This window comes from Mesoplodon mirus (assembly GCF_964341445.2).
Source record: "Mesoplodon mirus genome assembly, chromosome: 15".
In the NCBI taxonomy this organism is placed as follows: Eukaryota; Metazoa; Chordata; class Mammalia; order Artiodactyla; family Ziphiidae; genus Mesoplodon; species Mesoplodon mirus.
This window is the reverse complement of record NC_138991.1, coordinates 52,702,842-52,722,246: the sequence shown is the minus strand read 5'-3', so window position 1 is coordinate 52,722,246 and position 19,405 is coordinate 52,702,842. Positions and strand designations below refer to the sequence as shown.

General features: G+C 49.4%; 1 protein-coding gene across 2 annotated transcripts in view; it reads left to right on the top strand.

Moving 5' to 3' along the window:
* ABCC1 (ATP binding cassette subfamily C member 1 (ABCC1 blood group)) overlaps positions 1-19,405 on the top strand; it is a 136,256-nt gene that overhangs the window by 82,174 nt on the left and 34,677 nt on the right. For both annotated transcript variants that reach the window (XR_014296030.1, XM_082644056.1), the window contains exons 13-18: positions 5,782-5,928; positions 7,513-7,600; positions 10,260-10,335; positions 13,034-13,160; positions 16,424-16,600; positions 18,496-18,663. Coding sequence is in view for 1 of the 2 variants with exons in the window: in XM_082644056.1 (XP_082500182.1) it covers positions 5,782-5,928; positions 7,513-7,600; positions 10,260-10,335; positions 13,034-13,160; positions 16,424-16,600; positions 18,496-18,663 (783 nt within the window). In the remaining variant the exon portion in view is untranslated. The remainder of the gene's footprint in view (positions 1-5,781; positions 5,929-7,512; positions 7,601-10,259; positions 10,336-13,033; positions 13,161-16,423; positions 16,601-18,495; positions 18,664-19,405) is intronic.

Here is a 19,405-nt window from a genome sequence, read left to right as displayed (position 1 = left end):
ATGCCATGTGGCAGGATTGATGGGACTGTTTTTCTGGAATATAGAGCCTGGCATTTATCATGTCCTCATGTCCACCTAGTGCACTTTCCTAAAATAGCATCCCTGTCAGTATTTAACATTTGCTCTCTTGGAAGATTTGTGAGCTTCTTGCCTTCTCTGTGCCTTGTATGTCCGTCCCTTCTTTAGAATAATTATCATTCCATACGCTAATTACCTGTTGTGCAGTTCTCTGCTGACCAGAACATACATGGACCTTGTCTTTTTTTGCTTGTATCCCTAGAACATAGAGGACTTGGCAAATGGTACCCACTCACTAGGTGTATGTAGAGGAATGACTGACTAAATGAATGGACAGAAGATTTGAATAAACTGTATTAGTCAGGAACTATCTTGCAAGTGGCAGAAACCTAACGTAGGTCCACTAGAGTAAACAAACAAAAGGGAGGGCTTCCCTAGTGGCGCAGTGGTTGAGAGTCCGCCTGCCAATGCAGGGGACACGGGTTCGTGCCCTGGTCCTGGAAGATCCCATGTGCCGCGGAGCGGCTGGGCCCGTCAGCCATGGCCGCTGAGCCTGCGCGTCCGGAGCCTGTGCTCCGCAACGGGAGAGGCCACAACAGTGAGAGGCCCGCGTACCGCAAAAAAAAAAACAACAGAAGGGAGATTTTTGAGTCACAAAACTGAAAAGTCTAGGAAGGTGCTGGTTTTAAGCACGACTGGGGTTTCGGTTGTGGCTGGACCTAAGTGCTCCAGCGATAATTTTGGGTATAATTCCTCCTCTGTCTCCCAGCTCTGCTTTCTCCATGTGGTTTCTTTGTCAGATGGGAACTCGCCATGTGATTACAGTTGATTCTGTCATCTCAGTAACCGCAGTAACCATCCCTTTTTCCCATTAGTTCCTGCAAAGCTGTGGGTTTGAGTCTCATTGGTTGTGGTTGGCTGCATGCTTGTCCCTGAATCACTGGGGCCAGGGAGCAGGGATGCTTGGATTGGCCAGGCCTGGGTCATGTGGCTTCTTTGGAGATTGGGGTCGGGTCCGGTATGGGCAGTTCATCTGTGGCTGAAGCTCATGGCCTGAGGTTGGGGGAGGTTCAGCTCCCCACAGGAAAACTGATGTGTTGTTACCAGCAACAAGGGTGGATGCCGACCAGGCAGAAGGAACAGATGTCCTCATGGAGAGATGGCAGATTTTTAGGGGCTGGGCTGGGGAAGTTGGTTCTGTCATTTGCCCCATTTCTCAGCATGGGGGGAGGCTCTTTTAGCACTTAGAGGTGGGCGGTAGTCTTCCTTGTTTGCGAAGGATTTTTCGCATCCTGGACCCTCACCCTTTATAAGGCTGTAGCAAACCCCAGCTCCCCGGCCACCTCCACACTCTTGCAGACACTCGTGCTAGAGAGACCCTGGTGCATATATGTTCCCCACTAGACCATGTGTCTCAGGATCTCCAAGGCTGCCTCACATGGTGCCTGGCACACAGTAGGTGCCCAATTAATAACTGATGGATGAATGAGTGACCTCTGCTTCCTGGAGAAGCGGATGATGTGGATCTGACGGGGGCCACGCGATGCTTTTCCCTCTTAATGCGCTTCCTGTGCTGCCAGCAGCCACCCTATCAGTTGGGCCAGTGGAGCTGGGATATTCTGGTGGTGAGATGCCTGAGGCCTGATTTTCTCTGTTGCTGAAGAGACACCCTTGAGTGTGTGCTTTCTCGCCCTTGGGCAAATCCATCCACCTGCCTACCCATCCATCTACCTACCTCTCCATCCACCTGTCTACCCACCCATCCATCCACCCACCCACAAACATTTCCTGGGTATCTGCCATGATCCAGGTGCTGTCCTAGGCACTGATGATAGAGCAGTGAATACTAAAGACAATAATCCGCACGCTCATAGGGTGTTCATTCATTCTAACTGGGAGAGACAGATAATGCACACCAGGCATGATAAATGTATAGTATGCTAAACTGTCCTAAGTGCTATGGGAAAAAAAGGTTCTGGTGAGAGTGATAGGGAGGGCTTGCAGTTTTTAAATAGGATGATCATGGGACTTCCCTGGCGGTCCAGTGGTTAAGACTCTGTGCTTCCACTGCAGGGGGCACGGGTTCGATCCCTGGTCAGGGAACTAGGATCCCCCATTGCTGCACAGCGCAGCCAAAAAAAACCCCCCAAAAACAAACAACAACAAAAAAAGGGATGATAAGAGCCTTCACTGAGAAGGTGATACTTGAGTCTTAACCTAATGGTGGTCAGGGGCCTGACCAGGGAGAGGGAAGAGTGAGAGGCCCTGAGGCAGGACTGTGCTGCCCCAAAAAGGAGTAATCGTGGAGGCAAGCGGGGCTGGAACAGAGGGAAGGAGGTGGGAGAGTGGTAGGAGAGGAGGGCACAAGAGTTCAGAAAAGGGACGTTTATGAATCAGGTGGCCCCTGAGCCTGAGTCAAGACTTTGGCTTCTATACTGAGTAAAATAGACTGATATTGGAGAGATTATTTTTTAAATTTATTATTATTTATTTTATTTTATTTTTGCGGTACGAGGGCCTCTCACTGCTGTGGCCTCTCCCGTTGTGGAGCACAGGCTCCGGACGCGCGGGCCCAGCAGCCATGGCTCACGGGCCCAGCCGCTCCGTGGCATGTGGGATCTTCCCGGACCGGGGCACAAACCTGTGTCCCCTGCAGGCGGACTCTCAACCACTGTGCCACCAGGGAAGCCTAAAAAACTTATTATTTTTATTGACATATAATTCACCACTTTTATGTGTACAGTTCAGTGGTGTTTAGTATATTCACAAGGTTGGGCAACCATCTCCACTGTCTAATTCCAGAGCACTTTCATCACCCCAGAAGGAAGCCCTGTACTTACTGGCAGTCACTCCCATCCCTCCTGTTCCCCCCCATCCCCGGGCACCCACTAATCTACCTTCTGTCTCTGTAGATTTTCCTTTTCTGGATATTTCATTTAAATGGAATCATATAACACGTGTGGCCTCTGTGTCTGTCTCCTTTTACTTAGCATCATGTTTTCTGGGTTCGTCCATGTCGTAGTGGGTGTCAGCACGTCATTCCTTTTTATGGCTGAATACTGTTCCTCTGTGTGGATGTGTTTAGAGAGTTTTGAGTGAGGAGAATCTCTGGCTAAGAGGCAGGTACGTCATCACTACCTGGAGGAGGGGACCCTGTGTGTGCAGCCATCCCAGGGATCGGGTGTCAGTGGCTTTTTGAGCATCTAACCTCCCTCTTGGCCAAGGATCCGGGTAAATTTCTGTGTCTTCCCTCAGGGTCACCTTGCTCGTTAATGTCAGAACCAGAACAGGAACCAGCTCTGCTTTCCAGTGCCTTGTTCTTGGGACCCAGTTAATAGACTCTTTGGAAAAATAGTCCAAGGAGTTTGGACCAAGTCCTGAAACAAGAAATAAAACAGCCACCATCTACTGCATTTTACTGTGCGCCAGGCACAGGGCTAAGCACTCTGCACAAGTGCCTGATTCCTTGCTGCCAGAAGCCCTGTGAATACGTATCATTATCCCCATTTTATAGATGGAAAAACAGAGGCTCCTTTGGAGAGCTGAGGTGACATCACAGTTCAGGGTCACACAGCTGATAAACAGGCAGAGCTTATGGATTTAATTTTTAAGATGTAGGACCTTTTAATAGGTAACAAAGAAATGAGGCAGCTGAGACCCTGTAAATACCCTGGACCTCATCCACACCAGAATCTTGGCCACTCCGCAGTCTCCTGATTGCCGGACATCTGCCCTGAGCTCAAGACTGAGGTCCTGGTGTGGAAAAAAGGGAACACTCTTGCACTGCTGGTGGGAATGTGAATCGGTACAGCCACTATGGAGGTTCCTTAAAAAACTACAAATAGAACTACCATATGACCCAGCAATCCCACTACTGGGCATATACCCTGAGAAAACCATAATTCAAAGAGAGTCATGTACCTAAATGTTCACTGCAGCTCTATTTACAATAGCCCGGAGATGGAAACAACCTAAGTGTCCATCATCGGATGAGTGGATAAAGAAGATGTGGCACATATATACAATGGAATATTACTCAGCCATAAAAAGAAACAAAATTGAGCTATTTGTAATGAGGTGGATAGACCTAGAGTCTGTCATACAGAGTGAAGTAAGTCAGAAGGAGAAAGACAAATACCGTATGCTAACACATATATATGGAATTTAAGAAAAAAAATGTCATGAAGAACCTAGGGGTAAGGCAGGAATAAAGACACAGACCTACTAGAGAATGGACTTGAGGATATGGGGAGGGGGAAGGGTAAGCTGTGACAAAGCGAGAGAGTGGCAGGGACATATATACACTACCAAACACGTAAAATAGATAGCTAGTGGGAAGCAGCCGCATGGCACAGGGAGATCAGCTCGGTGCTTTGTGACCACCTAGAGGGGTGGGATAGGGAGGGTGGGAGGGAGAGAGACGCAAGAGGGAAGAGATATGGGAACATATGTATATGTATAACTGATTCATTTTGTTATAAAGCAGAAACTAACACACCATTGTAAAGCAATTATACTCCAATTAAGATAAAAAAAAAAAAGAATGAGGTCGGGGCAATTTGTTTACCCTAGGGAAAGCCTTTAATGGCTCTTGGCGCCTGGGACTAGCATGGGGTAGAGACTTTTGCCCATCTGCTAGGGTGCACGGTTTTCCAGATTGCTTTGGTGGTGTATACCAGGTGATCTCAGGGGTGATGTTATTAGCCTCCTCCGGCAACACCTGGCACTGCTCGGGAGGCCAACAGGTGGGCGGGGCATGGAGATCCACCTGTTGATCTTTCCCTCCTCGGCCGCGCAGCCCAGCCTTGGACTGTGCAGGGTCCTTCCTTTTTCCCGGCGAGGCAGGTGAGGTGCTGCTGTCTCAGACAAGCGAACCTAATTCCGATTACCTAGGAATTGAAATCCCAGGCCCCACTGCGAGGCTTAAGGCAGGTCTGACTCTGTGGGGAAGGGAGTAGCCTTTGGGGGGCCCTTGGCTGTTTGTTTTCCTTTTTTTTTTTCTTTTTCTTTCTTTCTTTTTTTGAAAACCTATGTTCCTTTCCTGGGGGTATAAAACCCTATACCCTGAGCTGGAAGGAGCTTTCAACAGTAGCACGAATCCTCCACATCCATTTCACTGATGAGATGTTGGAGGCATGGGGAGAGGAGGTGACTTACATGAGGTCTCGGTGCTCCTATGTGCCCGGGGTCATTCTAGCCCCTGAGGATCCAGCCGTGTACAAAAGTCCTTGCCTTTGTGGAGTCTGCATTTCACACTGCAGGAGACAGACACTAAATACCTATAATCTTACAGTGTAAGGTAGTGATAGGTGTTATGAAGAAAAATAAACCAGGATAAAAGGATGGAGGGAAGTAGCAGGGCTGTTTGGGGTAGGGCAGCCTCTTGGAACGGGAAGAGGGAGTAACCAGGCCACTGTCTGGATAGGAAGGTCGTTTCGGGCAGAGGGAACTGCAAGAACAAAGATCCGGAGGTGGGATCATGTTTCGTGATGTTGAGGGACCCTGAGAATGCCATCCGGTGTCCCACGGAGAATGTTGGTGGGAATGGCCCGGACTTTTGGCTTCTGGTCATTGGTTTATCCAGTTCGTTCTCTGGGTGTTTAGTGAGCGCCTGCTGTGTGCTAGACACTGTTTGGGCATTTCTGCTGCCTCCAGAGGCCAGTCGTCAGCCCCTGCAGCTCACACCAGGAGGCTGGAGCAACTTCCCCGGGCGCGTGTCACTGCTTCTGTGACTGGGACTCTGACTTGGCCTTCTGCTTGCAGGTGGCCTTGTGTACGTTTGCTGTCTACGTGACCATTGACAAGAACAACATCCTGGATGCCCAGAAGGCCTTCGTGTCCTTGGCCTTGTTCAACATCCTTCGCTTCCCCCTGAATATTCTCCCCATGGTCATCAGCAGCATCGTGCAGGTACAGGCGAGGCTGGGGAACTTCAGAGAGGGGGGTCTCTGGGGGAAACAAAGCAAAAGGGCATGAAAATGCCCCTGGATGCAGCTCCCTCTGTGCAACCTGTCCCACTGTGGCCGGGGGGCTTATCAAGGCCCAGACTAGTGGCCTTCGTACTTTTTTGGTCCTGCCCCAAAGAGAGACATACGTTTTACTTCTCGACGCACACTCGAGTGTATGAAACCAGTTATTGCAGCGAGGCTGTCCTAAGCTCTGCAAGATTCTTCCTGAAACGTCTGATCCTCCTCTATTCTGATCGAGTCTGTTCCACCCTGCCCTACCTTATCCTGTTCTGTTTCTTCAAAAAATGCAGCTTTTGACCCACTAAATTGGTTTTGCAGCCCATTCACAGGCCTTGGCTCACCATTTGAGAAACCCCAGCTGGCCCCCCTAGAATCCCCCCAGTCCCAGCAGTGGTTCTGTAATGAGAGGGAACCGCTCAGTCACACTTGCACCATCTGGAGCTCCTGCACTTTGCTGCCGGCAGCGTTTCTCACACTCTTCTCCCTAGCCTTGCACATTTTCCCGTGAAAACCCTTTTCTTAGCCACATAGACACATTAAGATTAAGATTTGTTTGTACAAGCCCTGGTCAAGGTTTTTTAAAAAAAATAAGCAAGTAAAACCCCTTCTTATTACGAACAGTTTCAAATATACACAGAAGTGGAGCGAGTAGCATGAGAATGCTGTGTGCCTGTCACCCAGATTCAACATTTTGCCACAGTTACTTTGTCTAATCGTTTTTCTGTCTTCCTTCTTCCCTTAATTCCTTTCTCTCTTTGCCGAAGAATTTTAAAGCAAATCACAGACCTCTTGGCATTTCACCCATAAATACTTCAGCACGAATTTCTTCTTACATAAGTATAACACCATTATCATACCTAACAAAATTAACAGTAATCTCTTAATACCCAGTTCATATTAAAATTTTTTGGATTATCTCAGAAATGTCCTTACCATTGGGCTGTTTGTATCAGGACCTTTGCTTTTTTTAAAATTTATTTTTGTAGAACCATAATTCACATTGTGTTTACGTGTGCAGTGTGGTGATTGGATCCTTGGATATGTTGCTATACCGTTATCGCCATAGTGTCAGCTACACTCCTGTCACGTGCCACAATTATCATTTCTTTTTTTGTGGGGGGGAACCATTAAGTTCTAGTCTCTTAGCAACTTTCAAGTTTATTATACAGTATTGTTGGCCATAACCACCGTGCCATGCATTTGATCTCCAGGATACGTTTATCTCTGAGTCGCAGGTTTGTCTTAAACGGGGCCATTGCCTTCGGTTGTTTCTTAGGTCCCTTGTCAGCTACGATAGTCCCCCGCGGTCTTTTTTAATACCGGTTGTGGGCTTTTAAAGGAAAGCAAACAAGAACCAAAACCCTTTTTGTTTTTTATTCTAAGGTGTAGGCACTGCAGAACCTTCAGAAATAAGGGAGGATGTGGGCCCCTCTGCACCCAGAGGAAACCACTGTAAGTTAGCCTCGGTCTGTTTTGCAGAGACGTTTTTCAAAATAACTACACCTTGTCGTTGCTTTCTGTGTAGGCGAGTGTTTCCCTCAAGCGCCTCAGGATCTTCCTCTCCCACGAGGAGCTGGAGCCCGACAGCATCCAGCGATGGCCCATCAAAGACGGTGTGTCCTAGGAGAGTGGGCGGACGCGGGGTCTTACCTAGTCTTCCCAGGAGGGTGAACTTGCACTTCTGTTACCTTGCTTTCTTGCTGAGAGGCAGCCTCCCTGGGCGAGGTCCACCCCTGAGGGCCGGGTTCCAGGGCCTGGGCTTTGATTCCGTACTGGGCAGATGGACGGGCAAATCAAGGATGTTGGAGATTGACCAACCCCCTACCCCCACTAGCTGTGCAGCCTTGGGAAGGTCACTTCAGTGCTCTGAGCCTCACTTTCCCCACCTGGGCAGTGGAAATGAAGGTGCCTTTCTTTGGCTGGGTGTTACATGAATTTTTATTGGTAGGTTTGTTTATTTTATAGCTTATTAATTTATCCTTTCCCAGTCAACCCCCCTGAGCAGGGGTTTCCAGGCACTTGATAATAAATATTAATAGCACTAAAGGTAGTGACCACTTTGCTGAAATGACACTCCCGCCATGCGCGTCCCGTCCTGAGGATGTCACCGTACTCCCCGTCCATTGCTCACTGCAGCTCAAGGAGGGGGCCCCCACCTACAGATGAGGAGACTCACCTGGGTAACTCGCACGGCCAATAAGAAGTAGTCAGGATTCACACCTGCAGCCCGTCAGCAGAATCTGTGCTCTCACCCACTGTAGAGCATCTCTGCACTGAGATTTATTGAGCACCTACTATGTGTCAGTCAGTGTTCTAAGGACTCTCTGTTTTGCTCACAGCCCTGTGAGGTTGATCCCATTATCAATCCCATTTTACAGATGAGGAAAGTGAGGCACAGAGAAGTTAAGTAACTTGCCTGTGGTTCTCCAGCTAGGAAGTGGCAGCACGGGGACTTGAACCCACACAGTCTGGCTCCCGAGCCCAATAGATATGGTCAGAAGAATGAATGTGTGTATATATTGGTAATAATGTGTGAGCGGTGCCTGGCACCTAGCAGGCATTCAGATGCCCTCAGTGACGTGAAAACACCCAGCACAGTGCCTGCCAAACAAAGATCATGGTGGTCGTTCCTTCACCAGTATGTGTGAGAGGCGATCGGCCTGGGGGCCGGGTTCCTCAGCCTCAGTACCACCGACATTTGGGGCAAGATCACTTTGCTGCGGGGGCATCCTGTGCATTATAGGATGTTGAGCAGCACCCCTGGCCTCTACCCACTAGAGGCCAGTAGCACCCACCCTAGTTTTGGCAACTAAAAATGTCCCCAGACATCGTGTCCCTTGGGGGTCAAAGTCACCCTGAGTTGAGAACCACTGCTCGCTGGAATCTCCCTCCCGATGTCCCTGGCCCGTGGTCGTCCGGTTTCTGCTGTGTGAGGACCGAGTCACTCCCCCCTTCTCACACACACACACACACACGCATGCACGCACACACGATGCAGAATGATGCCATCTACCAGGGTCAAATTTCCCTGCATAACACAGGGCTGAAATTTGGGGCAGCCGAGGAGGTTTTGAGCTCTTCACGTTGTTCACAGCTCACTACAGGAGTCGCATTGGAAAACCCCTGGGCCTCAGCCCAGGCCTCAGCCCCACTTCCTGCCCTGACGGCAGTCTCCTGAGCGGTTAGACTTTATGTTTACCGACATTCTCTGGGTGCCAGGCGGGGCCCCCTTTGCAGCTCCGGGCCACGTCTTGCAGCCTCTAGCTTGACCGACTCAAGTGGCTTTTCTTAAATTCCTTTAATAGCACCTTCCAGCTTCCTCCTTGTTCTCTGTTTCAGGGGGGTGATGGGGGAGGGGGAGGTTAAGTTAGGTTAACCAGTAACTTCCTCTCTCCACAGTTTTTGTTTCTTTGATGGGTGGGGGAATTTATTTCTTCATTTGACAACTTGAAAACACCCCCATCTTCTCTCTAGATGGTTTTAAGTTGGCTCATAATTGAGTCAAAAGTTGTTTTTGTAAGTGAGGGGCATGGAGTAAAAAGAAAATAAGGGGAGCAAAAGTAGATGAAGGCAGAGGTGCTAGAATCACAGAGGGTCCATAAAACGCAGGCTTCGTCTTAAGCACCCTCCCCTCCTCTGTCACGATTCCCGACTTCCTGTTCCATCCCTGAGTTTGCACAGTTTACGGTGGCCTGTGTTTTAGGAAGACTGGCTTGCTGTGATGTGAGCAGGGTGGCTGGAGGGAGCGGGGGAGAGGGGGCGATGCAGGGAGGTGAGTTAGGAGGCTGCCCTGGAATCCAGGAGTTTCAGGGCAAAGGACCCCGCTTTGAACATAAAGGAGGGGCCCCAGCGGCGTAGTGAGGGCCCTGGGCCAGCCCAAGCTGATGGACAGGCATCTGCATGAGGGCACTGCTTGTGCCCCGTGACCTTGGCTTCTTTACGACCCACCCAGCCAGAGCTGCCGGAACCTCCCAAGACGGAGGGAGGCCCCCAGGGGTCCCCCGACCTTTCCAGATGGTGCAGCCTCCTATCTTTCAAAGGCAGAGCCCTCTCGTGGTTTCCTGCTGCTCTCTGGGTCTGAGGCCGCCTGCAGAGCTGCTGGTTGAAGTTCTTTAGAAACAGTGACTGATGTAACCGGATAATGCCTAGCGTGAGTGGCTAGCAGCTGGAGTTGAACCACTTGATCAGGAAAAGCAAAAAGTAAGAGCCTGCTGTTCACGCTCAGGCCGTGGCTTCATCTACTCCTGACATACTGTCTCTGGTGCTTTCCAGCTGGGGCCACAGACAGCATCACCGTGAAGAATGCCACGTTCACTTGGGCCAGGAGCGACCCTCCCACGCTGCATGGGTAAGTGGGACGTGGAGAAAGCCACAGGGCTCTGGGCAAACACAAGTTTGAATTCCAGCTACGCTCCAGCTCTGTTACCCTGAATAGGTCACTGCCTTTCAGCCTCAGTTTCACTCGTCTGTCAGATAGATCCAGTCACACCTGCTTGGGCTTCAGGGAGAAGCAGCTGAGAGTGTGCCTGGCTCAGAGAGTTCCCTCAGACTGTATGGGACAGAAACCTTGTACAGATAGCGGATAGGTTTAGGCAACAAAGGGAAATTTCTGGTTCACGTAACTGAGAAGGTTCCCTTTCAGGGACATGGATCCAGGGGCTCAGACAATGCCATCAGGACTCTCTCCATCTTGTCTTTGTTCCCCTTCCATCTGTGCTGCTTCCTTTTCAGATGTCCTCTCCCCTCATCATCCAGATGGCCCCCATTGACTCTAAGTGCCCCTCCTACCTCATCAGGAGACCCACTTGCCCCTTATTGGCCCAAGTTGGGTTATGTGCCCCTCCCTGAGCCAGTCACTGTGCCAGAAGAGGCTGAGTGCACTGATTGGCTAGGCTGGGGCTGAGGTGGTGATGCCGCCACTGGCGGCAGGAAGCCTTGGGTCAGCTGAAAAGAATGCTTGTCCACTCACATTTGCTATCAGGATGGATTGTTCTCCATCCTCTCCAAGGTCCCCCAGCTGCCTGGCTTACCCTTTCTCACACCATTTCCACATCTGGGACCCTGCCCACCCCAGTCCTTATTTTTCCAAATCATAGGATCCAGGGAATTGACCTGATTCCCTGGGTAACTTGTCAATTGCCTCTGATTTCTTTCTGACTGGAGGCCTTGCCCAGGGGCTCTTTTAAGCCTCCTTAAGGCGTCCCCCAAACACAGGGCCACATGGGACATTTTTAGGGGCCAGGTTTATCCTCCATGCCCCTAAATAATTGCTCTCTTAACTGGGTAGCCAAATTACTGCTGTATTTTATCTGGGGACGTGGGGAGGGGCAAGGGTCAAACTCTCCAGAGAAAAGAATCTGTGTTAACACCTCCCTTGATGGGACTGCTTGTTTAGGAAGTTCTTTCTTGTGTCTAACTTACCTTCTGCCTGCTTCAATTTTAGCTTTTCTCTCTAGCCCTGCTTCACAACTAAATAGTCTGTACCTGTGCCCCCATCCCTGCCTCCATCCTTCCAGTCTCAAAGACCTTACCTTCTTGTTCCAGTCACCCTTCCTCACCCCTTGAATCCCCCGCAAATTTCTCCATCCAAACCTTTTTTCTCCTCAGCCTATAAAATATTCCTGTCTCGCCTGGACGATCACAGGAGCTGCCTCACTGGGCTTCCTGTTCTGTTCTGGCCCCTTAATCCATTCCCCTCCCGGCACAGAACAAAAGAACAGTCAGTGTGACCACGCAACAGGTACACAGGAATTAAACAATGGCAGCAAAATCCATCACCCTTTCCACCAATATGTTGAAATCATAATAGCAATGGCTGGAAGGCAGCCGATGTAGGTGAACCCAAGGAGGCCCTGGACGTACCCGCTCTTCCCCAGGTGGGTGGAATCCCAGCTCCGACTTTGCTGTCCGCGTTGGAGGGGCCAGTCTTTCTGGCAGTGTTGAGCCTGTTTTATTGCACTTCGATTACTGTTATCTGCCATAGGGCAATTTCTGTAGAGACGTGTTTCTGAAACTCAGATTCACCCCCTGCATGGCTCCCAGCTGGGAAACGTGTCCTTTGAGGCCCTCTTGGGTCTGGCTGCCACCCACCCGCCTGTTCAGGACTGGCCTTACTTTCGCTGCCTCATCTTGTGTCGTCGACATGTCCACCCCTGATCACGCCTGTGATTTCACACCCATGGGCCTTTCCTCAGGCTGTCCCCTGGGTCTGGGGCATGCTCACTCTTCCTCCAGAGTTGGTTTTGGGGTGTCCTCTCCCTTGAGCACCTGCATCACGCCCCCAGGCAAAACTGATCCCCTCTGCTTGGCCCCTTTATAGTGGCTTAGCCCCTCAGGTCTGTCCCGCGGGATCTGTTCTAAAATGCAGGTGCATAGAGTGAATGAAGTAAGTCAGAAAGAGAAAGACAAATACCGTATGCTAACACATATATATGGAATTTAAGAAGAAAAAAAATGTCATGAAGAACCTAGGGGTAAGACAGGAATAAAGACACAGACCTACTAGAGAATGGACTTGAGGATATGGGGAGGGGGAAGGGTAAGCTGTGACAAAGCGAAAGAGAGGTATGGACATATATACACTACTAAACGTAAGGTAGATAGCTTGTGGGAAGCAGCCGCGTAGCACAGGGGGATCAGCTCAGTGCTTTGTGACCACCTGGAGGGGTGGGATAGGGAGGGTGGGAGGGAGGGAGACGCAAGAGGGAGGGGATATAGGAACATATGTATATGTATAACTGATTCACTTTGTTATAAAGCAGAAACTAACACACCATTGTAAAGCAATTATACTCCAATAAAGATGTAAAAAACATAAAATAAAATAAAATGCAGGTGCATCCCGGCACCTGTCACGGGCCTCAGGCCCAGGGGCCTCTGAGACAGTCCCTGAGCTAAGCTCATCGTAGACGCGGTAGGAGGAGTTTCCAGACCTCAAAGGCTCGCGACAGCCCTGCCTTCTGTCTCTCTCTCCACTCAGGGGTCCATCCAGCTTGGGCGGGCCGAGCACCCCCAGCTGAGCCCCGGGGTGTGTCGTGTCGTTTCAGCATCACTTTCTCCATTCCGGAAGGTTCCCTGGTGGCCGTGGTGGGCCAGGTGGGCTGTGGGAAGTCGTCTCTGCTCTCAGCGCTCTTGGCTGAGATGGACAAGGTGGAGGGACACGTGGCTATCAAGGTAGGAGGCCTGGGTGGGGGTGGGGTAACTAATGGCCAAGGGGGAGGCCAAGGGCAACATTGTGTTCTCTTTTATGACGACCTTGTTAATCAAGTGGGAACAGCTTCATTCTTTCTCCTCTGTGCCATCCTAGGAGGCAAGATTGTGGTGTCATTTATTTCCCACTGTGTCTCAGCACCTAGAATAGTGCCCGGCATGTAGTGGGCACTCGATAAGCATTTCCTGGAGCGTGGTCTGCAGCAAACTCAAACTCATCTTGCAGGATATTTGGGGAATAAAGAGTCCTGGGCTCAGACAAGCTTGGGAAATACTGCATATTCTGATTCCCTCCCTCTTGGAGACTTATAAGAAACATTAATAAAGTAAAGGCTCTGAGAAGTCCTGCAAGGAGAAGAAACCTATTTAACTTTGGTTAATCCAGCGTGTCCCAGACACATCTGTCTGCATCTTTTTGTTGTCTGTGTAGCAACTCCTTAAATCCCTAAAATTATTGTCTCCTGGAATCTACTTTTGGGGATGCTGGTTTGTGCCATTGTTTTCATTTCAGAGCAAAATCCTTTGCTGATTACATGATGCCCTTGAGCCTAGTGTGCCTTAGAGAAAGCATATATTACAATAGTTGGGTCCAGACTAATGACATTTAGCCGTTGTTTTAAGAAATGACCTATCATTACTTTCAAATATACATTATAAAGTAAGATTAATGGGCAATGTGAGCTAGGTTAATGGAAGAAAATTCCAAATCACGGTGGGATCCACACTGTGTTCTGTTTCACTAACCCCGGGTTTCCACAACTGCAGCCCTATTGATATGTCAGGCCAGGTAATCTCTGCTGTGGAGGCTGTCGTGTGCATCGTAGGATGTTTAGCAGCATCCCTGACCACTACCCACTAGATGCCAGTGGCAGCCCCAAGTTGTGACAGCCAAAAGTATCTCTAGACATTGTCAGATGTCCCCTGGGGGGCAAAATTGCCCCCAGGAGAGAACCACTGTTTTAAAGTAAAAATGCCTTAAATACAAAGATATGATGGATCTAAAAAATGAGGGTGCTTGAGTATTTGGTTTGATAAAGTTATAGATTTATTTGTGACTTGTTATTTTGCCTTGGTAAGGGGAGTGTTAGAAATGTTGTCTAAAACGTTTATTTTTTTCTAAATATTTTAGTTGGTAGGGCTTGTGCATACTGTGTCTGAATTATCTTTGGGTTGTACAGTGAGGCTTTGTGACAGTTTGGCCCCTTTAAGTTAGGAGACTGGAGTCAGCAATTTGGTTATTTATCTGAGAATGAAGGAGAAGAGTTGGGTTACCTGGGTTCCATTCCCAACCTTGTCCTCCTAGAATCCCTTTTTGAAGAATCTTTGATGGCTCCCCTTTGCCTTTCCAGTGACGCCCATACTCCTCACTAGGACCACCAGCCCCCCTGCCTCCCAGCTTATTCCTGTCTGTCTTCCCCTCACAGCATGTTCCCGTCATACCAGGCTTCTTGTTTTTTGAACTTGCCGAGTTCCTCTCATCTCCAGGCCTTTGCACGTGCTGTTCCTCCGACTGAAATGCTCTTCCCTCTTCTCTTTATCAGACCAAATTATTTTCACCTGTCAGTGCCTGTTTAAAATTTTTTTTTCAATTACTAAAATACATGAAACAAGTGCCCTCCCCCTAGCCTTTATTCTTATGCCACTCTTTTTTTTTTTTTTTTTTCTTTGCGGTACGCGGGCTTCTCACTGCTGTGGCCTCTCCCGTTGCGGAGCACAGGCTCCGGATGCGCAGGCTCAGCGGCCATGGCGCACGGACCCAGCCGCTCCGCGGCATGTGGGATCTTCCCAGACCGGGGAACGAACCCGTGTCCCCTGCATCGGCAGGCGGACTCTCAACCACTGCGCCACCAGGGAAGCCCTTATGCCACTCTTGACACCTTATATTATGTGGAAATAAAGACAACAACTTTAGAAATGGATAATTTTTATACAGACATCCTTGGTTAAATTTCATCAAGGAAATTTCCTCAACGACTCCTTCCCTGATGCCCAAACTAAGTATCCCCCCCCCCTTTTTTTTTTTGTGGTTCGCAGGCCTCTCACTGCTGTGGCCTCTCCCGTTGCGGAACACAGGCTCCGGACGCGCAGGCTCAGCGGCCATGGCTCACGGGCCCAGCCGCTCCGCGGCATGTGGGATCTTCCCAGACCGGGGCACGAACCCGTGTCCCCTGCATCGGCAGGCGGACTCTCAACCACTGCACCACCAGGGAAGCCCCTAAGTCTCCCTTTTTATTTAAAAAAATTCTTTTAATTTATTTTTGGCTGCACTGGGTCTTCTTTGCTTCACGTGGACTTTCTCTAGTTGCAGCGAGCGGGGGCTACTCTTCATTGCGGTGCACAGGCTTCTCATTGTGGTGGCTTCTCTTGTTGCGGAGCACGGGCCCTAGAGTACGTGGGCTTCAGTAGTTGCAGTGCATGGGCTCAGTAGTTGTGGCGCACGGGCTTAGTTGCTCTGTGGCATGTGGGATCTTCCCGGACTAGGGCTCGAACCCATGTCCCCTGCATTGGCAGGTGGATTCTTAACCACTGTGCCACCAGGGAAGTCCCTAAGTCTCCCGTTTTTAAAAAAAAAAGTATTATTTTTTTATTGATGTGCAGTTGATTTACAATGTGTTAGTTTCTGGTGTACAGCAAAGTGATTCAGCTGTATGTGTGTATATATACTCTTTTTCAGATTCTTTTCCATTATAGGTTAAGTCTCCCTTTTTAAAGGACTTTTTTAAAGTCTCATATTTTTCTCTCTTAGCATTTACCACAACAATAATCAAACCATTTTCTTTTATCATTCAGGTACTTCCCATTCTTGGGAGTTAGGAGGTTTTTGTTGTTGTTTATTTTAAAATTTATTTTATTTTTAATTTCTTTTTCAATTTTTTAAATTGAAGTATAGTTGATATACAATATTTTATAAGCTACAGGTGTACAATATAGTGGAGATAAGTGTTTTGTTCGCTGCTGTAGGCACTTAGTGAATAGTTACTAAACATGTAATTGTAATCTCATCAACGAGGATTTCAGCTCTCGAACTCCTAATGTTGGGGCTAGTATGGGCTCTGATCCCAGATCTGGTGACTGTAGTCCTTTGGGACTCGGCTTCTCTCTTGTTAAAACCATAGATGTGATGAAAATGTCTTGTGAAGCAGGGCCCTCCTGGTGGGTGGGTAGGCCGGCTGCTGTCTTGTTCACCAAGTCTGTCTGTCTTGCTGCCTTCTCCGCTTTCCTCCTAGGGTTCAGTGGCCTACGTCCCCCAGCAGGCCTGGATTCAGAATGTTTCTCTCCGAGAAAACATCCTTTTTGGACGCCAGCTACAGGAACGTTATTATAAGGCTGTGATAGAAGGCTGTGCCCTCCTCCCAGACCTGGAAATCCTGCCCAGTGGGGACCGGACGGAGATTGGTGAGAAGGTCAGTAGGCTTCAGCATGGCCCCTGTATCAGTCAGCTATTGCTGTATAACAAACAACTACAAAATCTGAATGGCTTATGATGTTAAACACTGACTCTCCTACTTATGGGTGAGTCACCTGTGACTGGTGACCCAGGCTGGGCTCAGCTGGGTGGCTCTGCTCCATATTGCCGGCCAGCTGATCCTGGCTCCAGGCTGTGGGTTGGCTCAGGTCTGCCCCACGTGGCTTCTTGCTAGGGCCTAGGTGAGGGGGCAGCAGCTCCACAGGAGGAAGCTCTTCTAATGGCGGCAGCAGAAGCCCAAGAGAACAAAAAAAAAAACGTGATGTCCCTTAAAGCACACTGTCCTTTCTACCCACAAAGCAAATCACTTGGTTGAGCCCAAAGACAAGGGACCAGGAAGTGCACTCTACCTTTGCAGTCATGTGACTTTGTCACATGACCAAGGGCACTATACAGAGAAGAGGGGTGTCAATGATTCAAATGTCCACAGTTCCTTTCAAAACTGTGATAATGGTAAAAATAATACAATAGCTAACACTTACTGAGTAATTACTATGAGCCAGGCACTGTGCTAAACATTTTATACGTATTTTGTCCTTACAGCAAGCCATGAGATGGGATTTACTCTTAACCCTATGTAATGGTTGAGGAAAAGGAGGCCAAAAGACTTGCCTGAGCCCCTTCCCACCTCAGGGCCTTTGCATGTGCTTTCCCCTCTGCCTGGCTGGCTTGCTCGAGTGCCCCCTAGTGGTTACGTGGTGTGTGCTCGGGGAGTGTGAATGTTCTACAGCTGCACCGAAGAGCTTTCCCATCTTTGCTTTTAGTTACAAGCCAGTGGCTCCACTAGCTTTCCTAGTTGGTGAATGATTTCTTTTATTTGAGGGAAATCTGAAGCTCCTTGGAAAGAAAAAACAAATTACTAGGCTTTTCTGGGTTTTCAAGTAGAAAAGGAGCCTGAGTTATTGCTAGTATAAGTAGAAAATAACTCAGTGAGAACTGAGTTTAAGGATACAGATGCATCTCCTGGAATCCAAGGGCTGGAATGTGATGGGGCTCACAGGCACCTGGGACAGGCAACCTGGTTCCTCCTCTGTCTTTTGTCTCTGCTTTTCTGCGCAGCTTTGTCCCTTTTTTTCACAAGTGTCTGTTTCTGCCACTTGGAGACTCCTCACTTTCACTGTTTAGGTCCCAGTACCAAATTCTGGAGGGAGAGGACGTGATTGGCTTAGTTTGGGTCTGGTGTCTGCCCTGGGCCAACAAGCTGTGGCCAGAGGGACCCTCAAAATGAACCTGGCTGCCAGGACCCCACCTCAGAGCATGGAGAGGGTGGGCATCTCTTGGGAGAGGGGCTGGGCAGTTAGCCCATGTCCACTTTGATTCCAGCCAGATATGGAAGTCATGCTGGGTTGTCTGTTGCAGGAGGGCTGTGTGGGCTGTGCTCCCTGGTTCAAATTAGAAAATGGTGCCCTTCCTGCCGGCGAGTGGGACACAGGCTGGACTGCAGCACCCCCAGGGCACAGCCTGCCTTGACTGTGTGGCTTCACCAGTGAGTGATCCAGAGTAAGAACCAGACTCCAAGATCAGGAGCCCTCCCTGTAGCTAGCACTGTGCCACCAGCCTCTCTTTCCCAACTGTGCCGAGTACCCTGCTCAGCAGTGCCCGGAGGCTCAGGTTTTCTCTTTGCCTGTTTTACATTTGAGGCCAAACCCCCGGCCGGGACTTGAACCCACATCGGTGCAGGTGTGATCTCACGCCGTTGCCGCCTGCTCCAACTGTGGGTGGCGGGTGCAGCCCTGAAGGGCCTACGGCTGCCGTCTCCTGCATCCCGAGCAGGTGGCCCCCCTCTGTCTCTGCTTCCCAGGAGGCCCACCCTTCTAACGTGTCTCTCCCCAGGGCGTGAACCTGTCTGGCGGCCAGAAGCAACGTGTGAGCCTGGCCCGGGCCGTGTATTGCGACTCCGACATCTACCTCTTTGACGATCCCCTCTCGGCAGTGGACGCCCACGTGGGGAAGCACATATTTGAAAACGTGGTTGGCCCCAAGGGGATGCTGAAGAACAAGGTACCTGCTGCATGTGTGGCTCGGGGTCTGGGTCTGGCCGTCGCTCTTTGGTCGAGGCGCAGTGTGTCCCCTTTGGGATTCCTTAACTTAACTGGACTCGAGAACATGTTTCTAATCCTTCCCTTGGCAGCCTTCCCGGGACAGCCTTCTTGCTCTTGTCTTTATAGGCGGACGTCCTCGGCACTGACTGGAAGTCATTGCCTCCACTTGGCCAAAAGAAGCCTCTCTTCCTGATCAAATAACGGGGGGTGGCTTCGCAGAGGGAAATCCCACCCCAAGATCCCCTGTCAGCAGGGAGGCCGCTTTCCCTTCCCTGCTGAGATGGCCATGGGCTGAGGGACAGAGGTTTGAGCAGGAAAACTGCCACCATACCTTAACGTGACAGGAAACGGTTCCTTTCCTCTTTTATTACTTTTAAATTTATTTGTTTAGGGGAATTATAGGGGAGAGAGGTTAACTGGCTCTTTCTCCCCCTCCCCCATTAAAAAAGTAAGACATGCCCATGGGAAAAATGAAGCAAATTCAGAAAACCACGAAGGAGAAAAACAAAAGCAGTTATGCATAATCCCCCCACTTAGAGATTTTTGTATTTCTTTCCAGTCTTTTTGCTGTGTATATAAGCTTTTTAATAGGATTATCACATCATGCCTAGATATAGTAAACCTCATGCCACTTAACGTGTTGTAAGCATTCCCATGCACACCACAAAAATTCTGTATAATTTTTAAATATTAAAAAAATT